This window comes from Phyllostomus hastatus, unplaced genomic scaffold, assembly GCF_019186645.2.
Source record: "Phyllostomus hastatus isolate PE091 unplaced genomic scaffold, TTU_PhHast_1.1 phas_contig_150, whole genome shotgun sequence".
In the NCBI taxonomy this organism is placed as follows: Eukaryota; Metazoa; Chordata; class Mammalia; order Chiroptera; family Phyllostomidae; genus Phyllostomus; species Phyllostomus hastatus.
In genome coordinates, this window is record NW_025333611.1 from 27,290,074 (window position 1) to 27,310,666 (window position 20,593).

The 20,593-nt window shown below is 42.7% G+C and overlaps 2 protein-coding genes across 5 annotated transcripts in view; both read right to left on the bottom strand.

Moving 5' to 3' along the window:
- Positions 1-20,593, bottom strand: part of LOC123812381 (protocadherin alpha-C2) — a 137,646-nt gene that overhangs the window by 92,046 nt on the left and 25,007 nt on the right. The window contains exon 1 of one of the 4 annotated variants that reach the window (XM_045829056.1): positions 15,628-18,018. The exons of 2 other annotated variants lie outside the window; for them this stretch is intronic. In XM_045829056.1, the coding sequence (XP_045685012.1) occupies positions 15,628-18,018 (2,391 nt within the window). Of the gene's footprint in view, positions 1-1,275; positions 3,694-15,627; positions 18,019-20,593 lie in introns of those variants that run through there. One more of the 4 variants, XM_045829081.1, reaches the window with a different exon arrangement.
- On the bottom strand, positions 8,410-10,780 carry LOC123812409 (protocadherin alpha-12-like). The gene is given in 4 exon segments (XM_045829095.1): positions 8,410-9,603; positions 9,605-10,241; positions 10,243-10,309; positions 10,312-10,780. Coding segments are annotated over 4 exon segments (2,367 nt in total).

Genomic DNA, 20,593 nt, shown 5'->3' on the forward strand with positions numbered 1-20,593 from the left:
GTACACTTTTACATGGCAAAATGTGGTACAAACAAATCAATATAAATTATATAGAAGAAAAAGATATTTTCATATAGGCAGAAGATAAAAGTTAATATCTGTATTTTACAGAGAATTTTTCCAAACTGAAAAACAAAAAAAGTTACAATTAAAAACTGAGTAAAGAATTTAATTAATAAATTAAAAAAATACAAATGAGATTATGCTCAAATTCACTGGTAGTATATAGGAATAAAATTTAAGTAACAATGAGATATCATTTTATACAGATTTGTTTTCAAAATGTAAGGTCACTATTTCTTTTGGGGACAAAAGGGAGAGTGCTCACAACCTGTTGATGGAACTTGAAAGTACTACAAAAGACTTGAACACTATCCTAACAACACAGTTCAAAATTAAATTATTGATACTATTTGATGCATCAATTCCACATCTGAAAATAATTTTGTAGAAATAAAAGAACACAAATTTTAGAAATATGTAAAATGATAGTGCAGAATGTTTTATGAAGAGTAGTAGTAAAATGATAGTACAGAATAGTACAGATGAATGACCAAGTATATAAATGATACATCTACACTTGAGAGTACTATACAGCTATTGAAGTATCAGATTTGTAGAAATTTCCACGAGAGATTGGTAACTGAGAAATGTAAAATGAATTCTCATCTATGGTAATAAACTTTCTAAAAGAAACAATAACAGAAACCCACTAGGTGTACACATTTATGTGACTGTAAACAAAACGTGAAAGGAAAAAATTACAAAGGTTTTCATATAGAAACCTGACAGGGGGCGCTGCTGTGCCTGCAGGAAAATGGGGTGGGACCAAGCCAAGGTTTCTTAAAAAGAAAAATGAACCTTTAAAGCGACATTTGTATAAAAAAATTTTATACTCTTTAAAACAAAACATGTATGTAGGTATATTATAAATTTTTAAAATAAAGAGCTTTAAATTTTCTAAATTTGCTTCATTTAAACGAATGTTTTCAAAATGTTTAAGTATTCACAATGTGTTGCTTTTTGCAAATGCTCACACACACACCAACTATTAAGAATACAATAAAACAAAGGATTAGTGTTATTGACAATTAATACTGATTCAGACTGAGATTTCAATCTGAAGAATAAGTAAATAAATCTTGTCAACAACACTCACTAAATACCATAAAAATAACTAGCATTATTTAAAAATAACCTTAAAATTGACATTGGAGAATCAAACCAAAAAACTGTGAGGAAGGCGAAAGTAGACAACTTTAAATAGGAGCTCACCTCTTTCAAATGTTCTAAATCTGCTTCGCGTTCACCTGTTCTCTCTGAGGAAATCAGACAAGGAGGTAGGCTGGGGCTGAAGGCCATGAGGTCCGTCTTGGGAGGGGGCGGGCCCTCCCCAGAGCACACCCTCTGCCGCCTCTGCTGCGAGTACGACCAGCTCCCCACCGCGCTGGAGCACACCAGCACCGGCTTCCCGGGTCCACAAGCGCCCTCGGTGGGCGGCGCCGAGCACCGCAGAGCGGTGTACAGCAGCAGCGTGAGCACCAACAGGCTGGACACCGCACAGATGGCAACGATCAGGTACACGTTCACAGCCACCAGTGACACTTCTGGGCCCGTGGCCCCCGCTGACATCCGCGACGAGTCCTTCGGCGCCAGGCCGCTGTCCACCAGCGACAGCAGCACGGTGGCCGTGGCCGCCAGCGCGGGCTCTCCGTGGTCCTTCACCAGCACCAATAAGCGCTGTCTTGGCGCGTCCACCTCGTCCAGGGCACGCGTCGTGGTGATCTCGCCCGTGTACAGCCCCACGCGGAATGGACTTCGAGAAGCACCTGCCGCCGGCTGCAGCTCATAAGACAGCCACGCGTTGTACCCAGAGTCCGCGTCCGTCGCACGCACCTTCGCCACCACCTGGCCCGCGCCTACAGACCGCGACACCACTAGCTCTCTCTCCCCGCCGCCCCCTCTGCCCGCCCCAGGTGGCAGCAGCGCTGGCGCGTTGTCGTTCTCGTCCAGCACGAACACCTGCAGCGTCACGTTGCTGCCCAGAGGAGGCACGCCCGCGTCGCGCGCGCTCACCTGGAACTGCAGCAGCTCCAGCTCCTCGTGGTCCAGAGGCTGCAGCGCGAACACCTTGCCGCTCTCCGCGTGCACAGACACGTAGCTCGACAGCGCGCGCTCGCCCACCCGCCGCTCCACCAGCGAGTAGGACACCAGCGCGTTCTCCTGCGCATCCAAGTCCCGCGCGGACACCGTGAAGATGTGGCAGCCGGGCGGGTTGTTCTCCTTCACGAACACCGTGTACTCGGGCTGCGCGAACGTGGGCGCGTTGTCGTTCACGTCTGCCACCTCCACGGACACGCTGGCGGTGGCGGACAGCGAGGGCGAGCCCCCGTCCCTCGCGGTCACTACTACAGCGTAGTCCGCCACGCTCTCGCGGTCCAGGGCGCTGTCCAGCACCAGAGAATAGTAATTCTTGAAGGTGGACACCAGCTTGAAGGGGACGTGTTGTGTTAGTGAGCAGGTCACCACCCCGTTAGCTCCAGAATCGCTGTCGGACACTCTGATCAAGGCGATGAGGGTGCCCACCTGAGCATCCTCTCGCACAGGGAGTGACAGGGAAGTGATGGTAACTTCAGGGGCATTATCGTTTATGTCTAGTATTTCCACCAAAACGGTACAATGACCCGCCATTGGAATATTCCCCTGGTCAATTGCCTCTATGGGTATTTCATAAAATTTCTTTTCTTCAAAATCCAGTTTACCTTTTGTCTTAAGTTCCCCACTGTTGGGATTTATAATAAATGCATTCAACACTGCAGGCGATACGGGCCTTCTAAATGAGTAGATTATGTCTCCATTTATACCATCATCAGGATCTGTGGCATTTAGCTGGAACACTAATGTTCCATTAAATGCGTTCTCTACAACTCTCACCTTGTAAATGAATTTGTCAAATTGTGGGGCGTTGTCATTTACGTCCAGAATTGTGATCAGCAGCTGAACTGTGCCAGTCAGCTGGGGTTTACCTCCATCAGTGGCGGTCAGTAATAACCTATGTTCCTGAATTTCCTCTCTGTCCAAGGATTTCCTCAACACAAGCGATAACGAAGATGTTTGCTCAGGATTGTTTCGTGTGTCCAAAGCAAAATAATCGTTGGGGTCGATTTGGTAGGTCAAGGCTGAGTTTATTCCAATATCTGCATCGGATGCGCCATCTAGTGGAAACCGAGTTTCCAGAGGTCTAGATTCTGCAATGATTATTCCTTTCTTATTTTCAGGGAACACCGGTGGATTGTCATTAATGTCCTTCACTTCCACCTCCACGTGGAAAACCTGCAGCGGCCGCTCCACCACCACCTCCAGGTGGATGCTGCACTCCACGCTCCGCCCGCACAGCTCCTCGCGGTCGATCCGAGAATTCACAAACAAAATGCCATTCTGCAGGTTTACCTCCAGAAGGTCTCCGTAGTCTTCGGACGCCACGCGGAACAGGCGCGGCACCAGCTCCGTCAGCTCCAGCCCCAGGTCCTGCGCGATGCGGCCCACGAAGGTGCCGTGTTTGGCCTCCTCCGGGACGGAGTAGTGGACCTGGCCGCTTCCCGCCTTCCAGAGTGCAAGGAGCAGAAGCGAGATCAGCAGACGTCGGGCTCCTGGGCCTCCTCGCCAGGAAAACAGCATGGTACACTCAAAAGACCTCAGAGATACCTTAAGTATATAGAATATCATACCTCAAATGGACTCTCGAGATCCCATTTTACGCCCTTCTATTGTGGGAGGATTCGCTAGAGGTTTTCTACCCTATGCCAAATTTTCTGCAGGAAGGAAGCAGAGGCTTTTTCTTCGGGGAACCGTTCTCAGTGAAGAGCGACACCATGCGCATGAATGTGTAAGTGTAAAATGATTCCGTTTTTGCGCTCTTCATTTATATAGGGGGTTTTTTTCTTGCATTTCGTGATGATTTTCACTGAAGATACGAAATTAAGGATTAAATGTTTTTCTTCCAGAAACAGTAAATTACTGAACTCTACTTAACATTAAATGTTAGTTGAAATTTGGTTGATGAGTTTTCTTTTTCCACAAATATATTTTTGCATGTGTAAAACTTCCATGCAGAATTTTAAGAGAAAGAATACTCTACATTCGCTTTTGGAAATCAGCCTCTACTTCTGTGAAGCTTTGAAAGTTTTGGTGGGAATGTCCTTTTCCTGTAATATATTTTGAGACCTGCTCACACAACCACCATCGACTCCAAATGGAAACATGACCAATTACATAATAAAACAGATGAACATGGAAAATAATGGTGCGCAATAAGCCAGGTTTTAAGTAAGTACATCATGTTTATAAATCCCCCCAAATATATCATGAAATGTGAATTTGTATTTGAATTAAGTGCCTAATGTGTATAGGGGTTTATATGTGGGTGGGTGTGTGTAAACACAATAATTTAGACCATTTAGCTATAACAATGCTTTAAAGTTCTGGATTCTCTTTGTATAAAACAGGCAAAGAACTAGCATGCCGAGAACTATGTGTTTGATAGAATTTAAATTAGTATTAATAGGTTAAACTTCCCTCTTCCTTTCCCCATCTTACACCATCACTGGGGAATGTCTTACTATTATTTAAATTGATTGATTTTCTAAGCAACAACTGATTGACACAGATGTTAACACAAGGAAGAGAGGAGAGGAACTGTTACTTTTATCTATTGTTATAACTACCTTTACCAGGCCCCAAAGTTCCAGGCCAAATAGTGCCATGAAAGACATAGAATAGCTCCCATAATTATCTGATCTGTTCCGTGCACAACTCTGCAGGAAATAATAGTTGGGTTCACTTCTCTATCTTTGCTCTACTCTGAAAATGTGGGTAAAGTGTTTGGTATTCTCTTCCCTTCAACATCCTCTCCTGCTCCATTACTTTTATTAGCATAGCTTTACTCTTATAATGGGAATAATCCCTTGATTCTTTCTAATTGTTCTTATTTATTCGGCCCTACCTTGTCTCACTTATCTTTCCACCTAACCTGGACTACCAAGTCAACCATTTAAAGCATGTCCTTCCAGGCACTCGCCCACTTATACTATTATACCTCTAACATTTTCTTTAGTTTCCAACACACAACCTAACTATCCATTTTCTCCATTCTTCCTATTGAGCTTCTCAATATAAGATAGGCACTTAGCCATGATGCCTATAATCTCCACGGGTTTACTCTCGCTTTTACCTCAATACAGCCCTTAGGTGAAGAAATTATTAATTATTCCCTCATGCTTACAGAGATTCTTTCATATTCTTCTCCCTCTCGTCTCAAATTCCCAACCTCATTCTCACCAGCTCTTTCTCAGATGATTTACCCAAAGAGGTAAATTATATTCATCACTCTATTCATCAGTATGAACTCAACAGCTCTCTTCTCATATCAACATTTTCTTCACAGTCTCTATTTTCATTCCCTACTAAGGAAAAATGTTCCCCACTTTTCAGGCCAACACTACACTCTTTTAAAGTTATTTTATATTTTATTCTCCTTCATGTTTTTTTTACCTTAATCTTCATTCTTTTTCTGCCTATCTCATGCTCAAAATCGTCTTGATTCTTTTTCTCACACTCAAATATCTTTAACTAATATACATATGCATATATATATATATATATATATATATATATATACTTTTGAAAGAAAGGCCTGTCCTTTTATCTCCTCTTTACCTCTAACTTCTAACATTTACTTGATCTATTGCACTTTGAGTTTTATTTCAGGTGTCAACTATCTTATTATGCTTTTAAGCCTACTATAATAGATTCAGTGATGACTCTCCAAAAGATATACCCACATCTTAATCCCTGGAACCTGTGAATATTTCTTTTATATAGCTCCCCCTCCCAAAACATGATTAGATTAAGGATCTTGAAAGGAGGCACTGATCCTAGATTATACAGGTGGACCCTAAAGTACAGCCACATGTATCCTTTTCAAACAAACATATGGAGGAGGAGAATAAAAGGGATTGTGACCACAGAGGCGGAGATTGAAGTGGTGTGGCCACAAGCCAAAAAACTCTGACCTCTATCAGAAGCTGTAGGAGACAACAGATTCCCCTTTGAACTCTAGACCAAGTACGGCCCTGCCAACACTTTGATTTTGAATCTCTGGCCTCCCCAAACTGTGAGGAAATAAGTTTTTGTTGTCTTAGTCCCCCCCCCAGTTTTTGATAATTTCTTACAGTGGCCCCAAGAACATACCTACCCATCTAAATTCTTTACTTGAACACATTACTTTTCAATTTTCTTTTTTTAATTTTTAAAATTTGTTGATTGATTTTAGAGAGAGAAAGGAAGGGGAAGAGAGAGAAATTGATGTCTTGTTCCACTTATTTAGGCTTTCATTGGTTGCTTCTTGTATGTGCCCTGAGCAGGGGTCAAACCCACAACCATGGTGTGTTGGGACAATGCTCTCACTAACTGAGCTACTGGGACAGGGCTACTTTTCATTTTTCCATCTCTCTTTGGTGATTTTGTTTCTTCATGGATGTATTTTTTCCCTAAGAGAATGATTCACAAGTACACATTTGTAATCTCCAGAGTTCCAGATCCATATTTCCAATCACAACTGTATTCTCCTAGAACCTCAAGAGTAACTATTTTTTAAATGTTTACTCTCCACTCCCTGGCTTCACAAACAACACAACCTGTTTCTCCAACTCTATTCTGCATCTTGGTGAAGGGAATCTCATTCACCCAAGTGACCAAACTAAAGAAGTTAGTGTCTACTTTTGTATTTTTTTATTATCATTGTATTGAGTTGGTCACTATCTGGCTGCTTCTCCTTTACCCATGCCTTTTCCACTTGTTTCCCTTAATCCATTTCAACTGTCACAATTTAAGTCTTCACTACTGGATACCTACAGCATTATACAATATTTTTATTAGCTTTCCTTCTTTCAGAATCTCCCCTGCTCCAGTTCTTCAAGTGCACATTCACTAGAGCAAAGAGCAAACTCTGCTCATGCATTCATATTTATCTCTCCGTCTGTACCACCTTCCTGTTGAAACGTTAGCCATCTGCCAGGCACTCTTCAATAAAACATTGCCTAATCTCTGGAGCCCATCCCATCTTCTACAAGGGAGGGAATCACCCAAGCAGTTTATTTAATACCATATATTCATTTCAAAAGTACTGATGGAACATATGCTCTCCACGGCCTAAGTAAAGATATGTGAGAGAGCGGTAGGCAACAGGCAGGAAAGCGTGATGACTTCACTACCAGGGTGAGGGGTTTAAGGCTTACTCTCTGATCGAACAGAGTTCCCAGATATTTTTGTGGAAGAAAGTTGTAACATGCAAAATGCACTTAGAACATTCACTTGATAATAGTCTCAGAGAAGGAATATGTCGTGGTGGCTTTGGACCCTCCAAAATGGGGTTTGAGCCACTTTGAACTTTCTATGTGGCTTAATATTTTGGTTTCTGATCAGAAAAATGACCATGATAAATATTCTACTGATATATTAGGGCTGATTTGATAATTAAGTGAGATGATTTGATAATTAAATGAGATAATTCAATTAAATACTTAACACAGGTCCTGGAAAATAATAAGAGATCAGTAAGTATTCCAAGATTTTATTGACTAAAAATGTCATTAATTGTAAGGTGCCTCATCATTTATGTGCTACCAAAGAAGTAAAGCAGCTAGGTAAATTATTATAAACCATCAATTATATGATGCATCCTGACTTTTGTGATTATAACATTTTAAATGGAAATTACTTTATTACATTTTATGTAAATAAAGATAATATAATAGCCAATTCCACTTGAAAGAAAGAAGGCACTTTGTGTAAACAATAACAAAAATATTTCATCTTAGAATTAATGACATATAATTATTATTGATAAAATATGAGGAAGAGCATTGTACTGAGATGTGAATGGTGACCAAGGAAACTATTTTACAAGCCTGTGCACATTAAAAAAAAAAAAACAGTAAAAAAAATCCAGTAGATGGTATCTGGAAACGCTTTGTATTCATCTTCCAAATTTTCTGTATCCATGAAACTAAGCTCAAATCAAAAACAAGTGTAAGAGTTAGCAAACACCTAGACAGGTTTACTGTAGTGGACTAATATTTTCAAGGTCAGTCATTCATAGATGATAGGAAAAGTGATAGAACTATTAACAGAAATGTTCACAGCGTGGTGATCAATGGCCTCCAGCTCATCTACATACTTAATTCGTCAAGACATGAAAAATTGGGCAAATACATGAAAGGTCAAGTGACTAAGAATGGTGATGCCACAGAAGTGGAGATATTGACAGTTTAAAGGATAGCATGGTGCGGGGGTGGAAAAAAGAGTGTATGTATACCCTACCAGAAAGTTCTAAAAAGAAACAAATATATATCAATAACTTACTTCACTGGAATAATTTAAACAATTCTTTACCGATTGTGGAAGGCTGGGGCTGAAGGCCATAGCCTTGGGTGGACCCTCCCCAGAGCACACCCTCTGCCGCCTCTCCTGCGAGTACGACCAGCTCCCCACCGAGCTCGAGCACACCAGCACCGGCTTCCCCCGCGCGCACGCGCCCTCGGTGGGCGGCGCCGAGCACCGCAGCGCTGTGTAGAGCAGCAGCGTGAGCGCCAACAGGCTGGACACCGCACAGATGGCGATGATCAGGTAAACGTTCACGTCCACCAGCTCCAGCTTTGAGTCCGCGGCCTCTGTCGACATCCGCGATGAGATCTTCGGCACCTGGCCACTTTCCACCAGAGACAGCAGCACGGTGGCCGTGGTCACCAGAGCGGGCTCCCCGTGGTCCTTCACCAGCACTAGCAGGCGCTGCCGCGGCTCGTCCATCTCGTCAAGGTTGCGGGTCGTGCTGATCTCGCCCGTGTACAGCCCCACGCGGAACGGGCTGCGAGCGCCATCCGCCGCCGGCTGCAGCTCATAAGACAGCCACGCATTGTACCCAGAGTCCGCGTCCACCGCTCGCACCTTCGCCACCACCTGGCCCGCACCCACAGACCGCGACACCAGCTGGCTCACAGAGCCGCCCCCGCCGCCCGCCCCAGGCGGCAGCAGCGCGGGCGCGTTGTCGTTCTCGTCCAGCACGAACACCTGCAGCGTCACGTTGCTGCCCAGAGGCGGCACGCCCGCGTCGCGCGCGCTCACCTGGAACTGCAGCAGCTCCAGCTCCTCGTGGTCCAGAGGCTGCAGCGCGAACACCTTGCCGCTCTCCGCGTGCACAGACACGTAGCTCGACAGCGCGCGCTCGCCCACCCGCCGCTCCACCAGCGAGTAGGACACCAGCGCGTTCTCCTGCGCGTCCAAGTCGCGCGCGGACACCGTGAAGATGTGGCAGCCGGGCGGGTTGTTCTCCTTCACGAACACCGTGTACTCGGGCTGCGCGAACGTGGGCGCGTTGTCGTTCACGTCTGCCACCTCCACGGACACGCTGGCGGTGGCCGACAGCGAGGGCGAGCCCCCGTCCTGCGGGGTCACTACTACAGCATAGTCCGCCACGCTCTCGCGGTCCAGGGCGCTGTCCAGCACCAGAGAATAGTAGTTCTTGAAGGTCGACACCAGCTTGAAAGGGAACGTGGGGTATTAGTGAGCAGGTCACCTGCCCGTTGGTGCCAGAGTCAGGGTCAGACACGCCGATCAAAGCAATGACAGTGTCCATTTGAGCATCTTCTTGAACCGTTAGTGACAGCGAAGTGACCATTACCTCGCACGTGTTGTCATTCTGGCCTAGAACTTCCACCAGAACCCTGCAGTGACCTGCCATGGACGGAATCCCTTTATCAATGGCACTAACGTGAATTTCATATTCATTACTCTCTTCAAAATCCAGTTTCCCAAAAATTCTGATTTCACCTGTTTCTGGATGTATTGAAAACATACATTTTTCTCTCGCTGGCAAAATCATTCTGATTCCATGGGAAATTTCTCCATTCAGTCCTTCGTCTAGGTCAGAAGCATTTAGTTGAATCACTCTCGTGTCGTTGGGGACATTTTCAAACAGCGCTGCTTTGTAGCTGGGCTTATCGAACGCTGGAGCGTTGTCATTCACGTCCAGGATGCTTATTTGTATAGGAGCAGAGCTCGTCGTTCGCTCCGGTTTACCGCCATCCGAGACAGTCAGCAATAAATTAGCTTCTGGCGTTTCGTCTCTATCCAAGGACTTGCGAAGAACCAGTTCTGGCAATATACTTTTATTGTTTTTTGTCGTTGTTAAGAGTAAAATGCTCATTTAGACTTAAGTTGTAAGTCAGAAGAGAGTTTACCCCGATATCCGCCTCGAAGCGCCCTCTAGAGGAAAACGAGAGTCCGGAGGCTCAGATTCAGAAACGAGTACCGTCTGTTCTCCTGCGAACACCGGCGGGTTGTCGTTAACGTCCTTCACCTCCACCTCCACGTGGAAAACCTGCAGCGGCCGCTCCACCACCACCTCCAGGTGGATGCTGCACTCCGCGCTCCGCCCGCACAGCTCCTCGCGGTCCATCCGAGAATTCACAAACAAGATGCCATTCTGCAGGTTTACCTCCAGAAGGTCCCCGCGGCCTTTGGACGCCACCCGGAACAGGCGCGGCACCAGCTCCGCCAGCTCCAGCCCCAGGTCCTGGGCGATGCGGCCCACGAAGGTGCCGTGTTTGGCCTCTTCGGGGACCGAGTAGTGGACCTGGTCCCTCCATGCCTTCCAGACCGTGAGGAGCAGAAGCGACAGCAGCAGACACCGGGCTCCTGGGCCTCCTTGCCTGGTAAACACCATCGCAGATAAGGAGGTCTCTGAGGTAGCTGTGTACGTTGTAAGGAAACGCTCCTCGGGAAAGTTTATGAGCCGTCTCCCTTTACTGTAAGTATATTTAGTCAATTTTACCCATAATTCCGGTTGAAGTGGAGTCGATCGTATTCTGTGAACGGCTGGAATCTGGGCTCGGAGGCAAATTTTTCTCTTTTCACCTTTTGAGTGTGCAGCGACATCATGTGTCTGATTGTGTATGTACAAGAAAAATCCTGAGGTTCTTTTTTTAGTTTAGCCACTTTCTGGGTCACTTTAAATCCTTTTGACTTTTGGATATTTTCATAAACCATTTGTAAATGTCTGTCTTTAAATATATGCTACTGGTGACAATGCACATACACTTCTATCATTCTGCAGTTTTTTTAATATTCTGCTTCATAGTCTATTATAAAATAATATTTGACATAGGTATGTCAGAAACTACTGTTTAGCTATTATAGAGAATAAAATGAAGAATAATATCACCACTCCTGCCACTATATTGCTTACATTTCACATTTGTAATGACTTTTATTGTACAGAAGCACTTCACTATAGGACTTCAGGAGAAAGTAAAAACTTCTCTCATTTAGTAAAGGAAAAGAAACTTAATATTTCACCCATTCACACAAATTGTTTCACTCACTAATCTGGTGAATACTAGAATTCATAAATATGGAAGGAAATATTGTTTTTTATTCTTTGATGCTTGAATGTAATGACTTTTCATACAATTGCTGTCATTCCCACAACATGTTAGGATGAGGCTTGGGCACAGATGTTGGAAAGTTTTACTCTAGCGGGTATAAAGGTTTTCATGTAAAATGTTAAGTCCATGCCTCCAAATTTCACAACATTCTAAAGTGGTAGTGGAGATCTCTTGAAATGTTTTGGAGCCTAAGCTCATTGACTAAAATCAAAAGAATATGATCTTCTTAATAACCCCTTGGTTTTCCTGTAAATTCTCCCCTTCAGGACATTTCATTACTCAGAACATGCCTCTCTTCAGAAAACTAGGTGACTGTGCCCCAACCGTGTGACTCAGTTAATGGGGTGTCATGTTACAAAGTGAAAGGTCACTGGTTCAGTTCCTGGTCAGGGCACATGCCTGGGTTTGTGGCTTTGGTCCCTGGTCCAGCAGATTCGAGAGGCAACCAATCCATGTTTCTCTCCCTCTCTTTCAACTTCCTTTCCCCCCTCTAAAAATAAGTAAATAAAATCTTTTTACAAAGATTAGGTAATTATGATAAAAGGAAAAATCAAAATATGTTCCATAATTTTATTTATTAATTCAAAACCAGCTTTAAGAGAAAATAAAACTAGTAAGATCCCACAGCTAGTTGTGAACAAGTAAATGTAGATTTTATAAAATTACTAAAATTCAATGCAAAAGTCTTTAAACCAATAATTTGTCACCATTCCTTCCATGTATAATAGGAATAAAGGGAACCGAGATATGAAATCTTTACAGAACCAGAAAATAATAACCATTAATGGTTCTACAAACATAAGATAACAAGTCAGCTATAAAACTGGCTCTTAATTAGTCAAAAACACTGATTAACTTTGAATTCAATGCTATCAAATTATTAAATTGTCTAATATCACCCCCAAGCTTCTTCATTTTCTATCTTCCATTTTCAAAAATAGTCAATGTGCCATAAATGCTAAGAACTGTACTGAAAAAATTGGTGTGTTCAAAATGAGTTTGTTTTACATATTACCCTAACAACTCCTAATTTTGAATTAGTCACAGCTTCGGGTTTCTCAGACTCCACACATGAGCTAATTCCTGCTCCACCATTATGTAAGGAAACAAGCTTGTAGTTTTCCCACTCTACTGAGCAGAGAACTAAAATGTGGAATATATACAAAATATACAATAGAATATTATTCACCCTTTAAGAGGAAGGAAATTCTATACATGCTACCTGTATGGTCCTTGAGGACACCATGCTAAGTAAAATAAATCAGTCACAAAAAATACTCTACGATGCCCTGGCTGGTATGGCTCGGTGGATTGAGTGCTGGCCTGCAAATCAAAGGGTTGCTGGTTTGATTCCCAGTCAGAGCACATGCCTGGGTTGCAGGCCTGGTCCCCAGTTGGGGACGTGTGAGATGCAACCACACCTTGATGTTTCTCTCCCTCTCTTTCTCCCTCCCTTCCCCTCTCTCTAAAAATAAATAAATAAATAAATAAATAAATAAAATATTAAAAATACTCTATGATATCTGTTTTTTATAATATTCACTTATATAAGGTTCTAGACTAGTCAAATTCATAGAGATGGAAAATAGAATGGCGGTCTCTAGGGGCAGAGGAAGGGGGACCTGTGGAGTTATTGTTTAATGAGTACAGAGTAAAATAAAAGTGGTGTGTTAGGTAGTTCTCACATACTGTTAGACATAATTAAATTATTCAACATATAGGAACACCTAGATTTAGTTTACTAGCTAAACAATTGAACTAGAAAATTAGTTTGAAATAATTATACAACTAAGAATATAATCCTGCAACATATAGAATAAATAAAATAACACTGTTTTTAAAGATTAGTTCATGTACTTTGAAATGATCAAAAATGTTCTTAATTACTTATATACTGTAAATACAATGATTTGCAAAATGTTAGACTACTTAAAATATTTCAATATCTTTTTTAAAGATTTTATTTATTTATTTATTTTGAGAGAGAGAGGAAGGGAGGAAGAAAGAGAGGGAGAGAAACATCAATGCATGGTTGCCTCTCACACACCCCACACTGGGGATCTGGCCCACAACCCAGGCATGTGCCTTGACTGGGAATAGAACTGGAGACCCTTTGGTTCACAAGCCAGCGCTCAATCTATTAAACCACACCAGCCATGGCTCAACATCTTTGTTTATTAAGTTTTAATGACCTTGAGTCATTCAAAGAACTTCGTTTAGATGTTGACAACATTGTATGCCCTACCTAACATGCACATTTATTATATTTACAGTGTCATAAAAGATGTGGTTTAACCACTTTGAGTCTGAAATATTTCATATTTTAATCTGATTGCCTACTTTGAAATAAAAAATTTTTAGGCAATTAATACTAAGATACAAAGATTCCTGATGGGAGGTCCAAGAATGGGCTTTGGCATGGGGTCCTTCAGTATTATGCCAAATGGTATGCCGTGGAATTTTAAGGGGAGAATGGCCACTTGTGACTTCTGTTGGTTTCCCAAAGAGGTCAGTAATGGACCACCCTACATGCAGCTAAGAATCACTGAATTAGAAAAATGACCAAGACATAAATGATTTTTGCTACAATCTTCAGATGTGGTTATATGGGATGGAAGGACAATTTCATGAACATTTGAAATAAAGCGTTAAAATATAGGACCTTTAAAAGGTGAAATACCCTGGTTGGTGTGGATCAGTGGATTGAGTGTTGGCCTGCAAACCAAAAGGTCACTGGTTTGATTCCCAGCCAGGGCACATGCCTGGGTTTCTGGCCAGGTCCCCAGAAGGGGTATTCCGAGAGGCAATCTATGGAAGACGTTTTTCTCCCTCTCTCCTGCCCTTCCTCTCTCTAAAAATAAATAAAATCTTTAAAACATGAAATGCATGAAATCAATTGTTGCCAATAGGTTTCACATTATTACCATATTTTGCCATGTATAATGTGTACTTGTTCACCCAAATTTTTGAGGGAAAAATAAGGATGCCTTTTATACATGGGAAGTACTAATTCTGTATCTATATAAATGTTTTTAATTGTTTTATTTATGTTTATGCATTAAAAGTATAACTCTAGAAAGTAATAACAATATCCATATGAAAAATAACACCCTGGAATACGATAATTGGTTTTGTTTCTGAATATAAATAAATAATTGAATTTTTAAAAATTTAAATGAAAGATTTTATTCCTGAAAGTATGGACCAAAAACGTGGGGGTACATTATGCATGGGAGGGTATAATACATGACAAAATGTGGTAGTTAACTTACATTTTTCTAAGTAAACCTAAAGAAAAACAGGAAAAATACCAACTAGCATGTTTTGCAGATATGATAAGCCTAAACATATGCCTTCGGCAAGTTTGAGTGACTTGGTTGAGAAATATAAGCAACTTTATTTCCCTAGTTTACTTTGGAAGCTTGAATCTGGGAGTTCTGAGTATGTAGTAGATAAATCCCTACCCGTTTCATGGAACAAAATTAAAAATAAACAGAACTCTTAATGATATTATTTCCATGAAAGCAGCACACTAGAATGCAAGACTGCCTTTTTACTGCAAATAATATTAAAGCAAGTTTTATCTTATCAGTAGAACAAAACTAGAGGTTATCTGATAGACAATAAATGTATGATGAATGTCTAACACCACAGAAAAGGAGATGTAAATCCTCTCCATTCTAATAGAGTGTTGTATCTTTAATACAAGCCTGAAGTGAGAAAAGCCAAGTGATCTAATAATATGAAAATATCGAGGCAAAAGTCTGTTAAAAGACAAGGAAAATGAGAATAGTGATAACCTACAATGCCAAGGATTAGAGATAAAGTGACCTGAGTAGGTGGTGATAAATAGAAATATTTCTAATAAAGTGATAACGGGAAAGTCAATCTTGCATTTTCTAACATGTTCTAACAAGATATTAGAAGAAAGAAGACATTTATTTGCTAAAAGTTCAGATTCTTCATATGATCGAAATTGTATCATATGGCACTTCACTAACAAACATTGTTCTTTGAAAGAATACTCAACATACACACAGTAGTTATTAATTTTTTCTATAATAGGAACTGGGTTGTTTTAAATTTTAACTTAGACTTCAACACAGAGGGAATCTATAGAACTCACCGGCCCATGATAATTTGATCCTGCCTCCTGCCTTTCGCCTCCATCTTCTCTATCCAGGCCCGGAGGAAGACTGGGGCTGAAGGCCATGAGGTCGGTCTTGGGCGGGCCCTCCCCAGAGCACACCCTCTGCCGCCTCTGCTGCGAGTACGACCAGCTCCCCACTGCGCTGGAGCACACCAGCACCGGCTTCCCCGGCACGCACGCACTCTCCGTGGGCGGGGCGGAGCACCGCAGCGCGGTGTACAGCAGCAGCGTGAGCACCAACAGGCTGGACACCGCGCAGATGGCAATGATCAGGTACACGTTCACGTCCACCAGCGCCAGTTTTGTGTCCGCGGCCTCTGTCGACATCCGCGATGAGATCTTCGGCACCTGGCCACTTTCCACCAGAGACAGCAGCACGGTGGCCGTGGCCGCAAGCGCGGGCTCCCCGTGGTCCTTCACCAGCACCAATAAGCGCTGACGCGGCTCCTCCACCTCGTCCAGGGTGCGGGTCGTGCTGATCTCGCCCGTGTACAGTCCCACCCGGAATGGGCTGCGCGCACCACCAGCCGCCGGCTGCAGCTCATAAGACAGCCACGCGTTGTAGCCAGAGTCCGCGTCCACCGCGCGCACCTTCGCCACCACATGGCCCGCACCCACCGACCGCGACACCAGCTGGCTCACAGAGCCGCCCCCGCCGCCCGCCCCAGGCGGCAGCAGTGCGGGCGCGTTGTCGTTCTCGTCCAGCACGAACACCTGCAGCGTCACGTTGCTGCCCAGAGGCGGCACGCCCGCGTCGCGCGCGCTCACCTGGAACTGCAGCAGCTCCAGCTCCTCGTGGTCCAGAGGCTGCAGCGCGAACACCTTGCCGCTCTCCGCGTGCACAGACACGTAGCTCGACAGCGCACGCTCGCCCACCCGCCGCTCCACCAGCGAGTAGGACACCAGCGCGTTCTCCTGCGCGTCCAAGTCGCGCGCGGACACCGTGAAGATGTGGCAGCCGGGCGGGTTGTTTTCCTTCACGAACACCGTGTACTCGGGCTGCGCGAACGTGGGCGCGTTGTCGTTCACGTCTGCCACCTCCACGGACAAAGTGGCGGTGGCCGACAGCGAAGGTGAGCCCAGGTCCCGCGCTGTCACCACCAGCTCATAATTCGCCACGCTCTCGCGGTCCAGGGCGCTGTCCAGCACCAGTGAATAATAGTTCTTGAATGTGGACGTGATTTTGAAGGGAACTTTGGGAGTTAAATAACATATCACTTGTCCATTGGCACCGGAGTCGCGGTCAGCTACACTGATCAACGCAATGACGGTGCTAGGCTGAGCGTCCTCTGGGACTGGGAGAGACAGGGAAGTCACGGTGACTTCAGGGGCGTTGTCATTGGCATCTAAGATTTCTACCCAGACTGTACAGTGACCTGCCATCGGAGGATTTCCCTTATCTGTAGCTTGCACTGCAATTTCATAGAGTTTGGTTTTTTCATAATCTAAAGTTCCATTGACCCTCACCTCTCCATTATTTTCATCGATTGTAAATAAGGATTTTCCACCGGGCTTAACCGACAGCATGGAGTATGTTACCTCCCCATTGATTCCTTCATCTCGATCTGTAGCGTTCAGCTTTACCACAAACGTTTCACTAGCTGCGTTTTCAATTAATTTCACCTTGTATTCTGATTGTTCAAACTCCGGATCATTGTCGTTTATATCCAAGACGTGGACATAAAGCTGAACCGTGCCAGTTAGCGCCGGTTTCCCCCCGTCTGCAGCCGTCAGTAGCAAACTAATTTCGGGAGTTTTCTCCCTATCTAGAGACTTCTTTAGTGCAAGTGACAGTCTATTAGTCTGCTTACTATTTGTTGGTAATTCTAAAGAAAAAAACTCATTTTGACTTAGGCTATAAGTCAATAGGGCATTCTCTCCTACATCCGCATCGGAAGCGCCCTCTAGAGGAAACCGCGAGTCAGTTTGCTTAGACTCAGAAATCAGCAGCTTCTGTTCTTTCAGCGAGAACACCGGCGGGTTGTCATTAATGTCCTTCACCTCCACCTCCACGTGGAAAACCTGCAGCGGCCGCTCCACCACCACCTCCAGGTGGATGCTGCACTCCGCGCTCCGCCCGCACAGCTCCTCGCGGTCCATCCGAGAATTCACAAACAAGATGCCATTCTGCAGGTTTACCTCCAGAAGGTCCCCGCGGCCTTTGGACGCCACCCGGAACAGGCGCGGTATCAGCTCCGCCAGCTCCAGCCCCAGGTCCTGGGCGATGCGGCCCACGAAGGTGCCGTGTTTGGCCTCCTCGGGGACGGAGTAGTGGACCTGGCCGCTCCCGGTCTCCCAGCGGGTGAGGAGCAGAAGCGACAGCAGCAATTGCTGAGTGCCGAATGCCCTTTTTTGAAACTCCAACATCGCATACGACATTGACTTGCAAAATAAGATTCTTTACACTTACAGCACCAGAGACTCCAGTTTCAGTTTTAAAATCTCGCTGAATTTTTGAGACGCTTTAAAGGATCCGTTAACAGTAGCGACCGGCATGATGGAGTCGTTTTTGAATGAGGCGTTCGTGGATGGTCAGACCACTCCTTGAATGAACTATTTCCACCAAGTAAAGAGCGACACCTTGTGCCTGAAATTGTGAGTACTGTACACTAACTACATCCAATACCACAGAATTTTACTTAAAGAGGGAAAAAATTAATTAATTTCCTGTTTCATGCTATTTAAACCCAAAAATATTATTTTCAAAGAATTTACTCATGTAATATTCAGATTTTAAGTCATTATGTGGGAAATGGCATTTTAGTCTAGACTAACATCAATTTAAATTTTTGTTCCTATGTTTGATTTGGAGTTATAAAATTATTTTTACTTATCTACATATATACAGAGAGATCAATTCTAAGAGAACATAATGAAAAACTATGGTTAAACACTTCTTAAAGATATTCTTCCTCATATAAAAATTTGAATTGTTTTACTTCTAGTCTCCCTTGTTACTTTGTCTGCTAGGAAACTCAAAGGCAAAATTAAAGTTTTTGTAATAACTATTTAGCCTTTAAGTCCTGCATATTGTGTTCCCATCTATGTGCACTTGCCTTCTACTCACATTTTCCTTAGCTCTGAATCTTTATTATTTACCTTTAATTGTTATCTTTTTGTAAACACCTTCCTATCCATTGAAAAACAATAAGAAAAACAAAATTATATTTTCAAATGTGGTAGCTTAAACATAGAATTCACAAGGGAAACATTTATTGATGTAGATTAAATTTACATCTCATGTAAATTTTCTATTCTCATGTAAATTGCATTACAAACTGTATAATATGAGGTATCAAAATGACAATTTACATAATGGTGTTGATGAGAGGACAGAGGTCATCTTCCAACTATAGAATGGATCTCATTCTCATTCAATGAAATAGAAGTCACCATGAAAATGTCTATAGCATATTGGTATTTCCAATCACCTACATTGTTTTTTGTATATCTACTGAAAATATGTTGGTAAAAATAGCTGACCTGTTTCTTGTTGAAAGAATTTTGGGTTTATCTAAACCACAGGAAAGAATTTCTAATTATATCTCCTTTATGTGCCTACTAATGCACCAAAAGAATAAGTAACCAAACAATCTAACTAAATGGAAAATGACTGTAGTGTCTGTGGAAATTCAATTTCATAAAAATAACAAGTAGAAAATGGAAATTGTTGATGTGCATTTTCATTGTCTGAAGTTGTAATCTGATTACACATCCTTTATATTTTCATATAGCCTTGAGATTTAAGGGTGGGAGAAGAGGATGCAATGGAAGCAGAAGAGTAGAAAGTGATTCAGAATATATCGCTCCAGTTTGAGTATTTTATTCTATAGTTTTGATGTTTTACCTCCAATCTAAACATATTGCAATGACATGAAAAATTACTAGCATATTTATTTATACATTACTAATTTTCCTTCCCTTGAATATACACACATGTGTATAAATACAGGGTGGGGCAAAACATGTTTACAGTTGTTTGTATGACAAAATAATACAATAATTAATAAATAATACAAGAATGAACTCTGTGTTTCATGTACTTATCACTGTAAACCTACTTTTGCCCTACCATGTATCCTATTTCCAATTTCAGGTCTTATTCCACTTTTTTCAAATTTACTCTTGCCTTGATATTATCATTCTGCTAGAACTCTTATAGTAAATGTAAATTCTTTCTTTAATCTAATAAAGCAGACTCATCACCTTTTATGACATTGAATTGTGTTATATATCTGTAAAACAATCAGTTATATGTGCCGCTAGTCAAAATATAACATTATACTAGATAACAGTAGATTTCACATGATGTTTAAAGTCTGCCTGTCAGGTCTGTTTTGGAGAAAAAGGAAGCAACAGACCTTCAACCACTTCATTATGGAAATTAGGGATTGAGAGTCCCTAATGCAATGTGGAGTCTTCAAAGGTAGATAGAGAGATGGACATAAGAAAGTTTACCCAAAGGCAATGATGATGTTACATGTCTGAATTAAAGCCAGATGTTAACTTAAGAATTACTTTCCAGCCCAGACTGGTGTGGTGTAGTGGGTTGGAGTGTTGTCCTGAAAGCCAGAAAGTTATCAGTTCCATTCCAGGGTGGGCCACATGACTGGGTTGCAGGCTGTGTCCCCAGTTGCAGGAGTGTGAGAGGCAACTGATCGATGTCTCTCACACATTGATGTTTCTCTCCCTCTCTTTCTCTCTCCTTTCCCCTCTCTCTAAAAATAAATAAATAAATAATCTTTTCTAAAAAAGAATTACCTTCCTGTAATGTAGTCTTTTGTGATTATATGAAGTGACACTGGACCTACACTGAGGCATAACAGTTTTATATTTATAAGCCAATGACTCATATTTTGTATTTTGGCTCTGATATTTCCACTATCACCACCTCAACTAGTCCCCTTAGAAGAGATTCTAAGAAAATTCACATGAATATAGC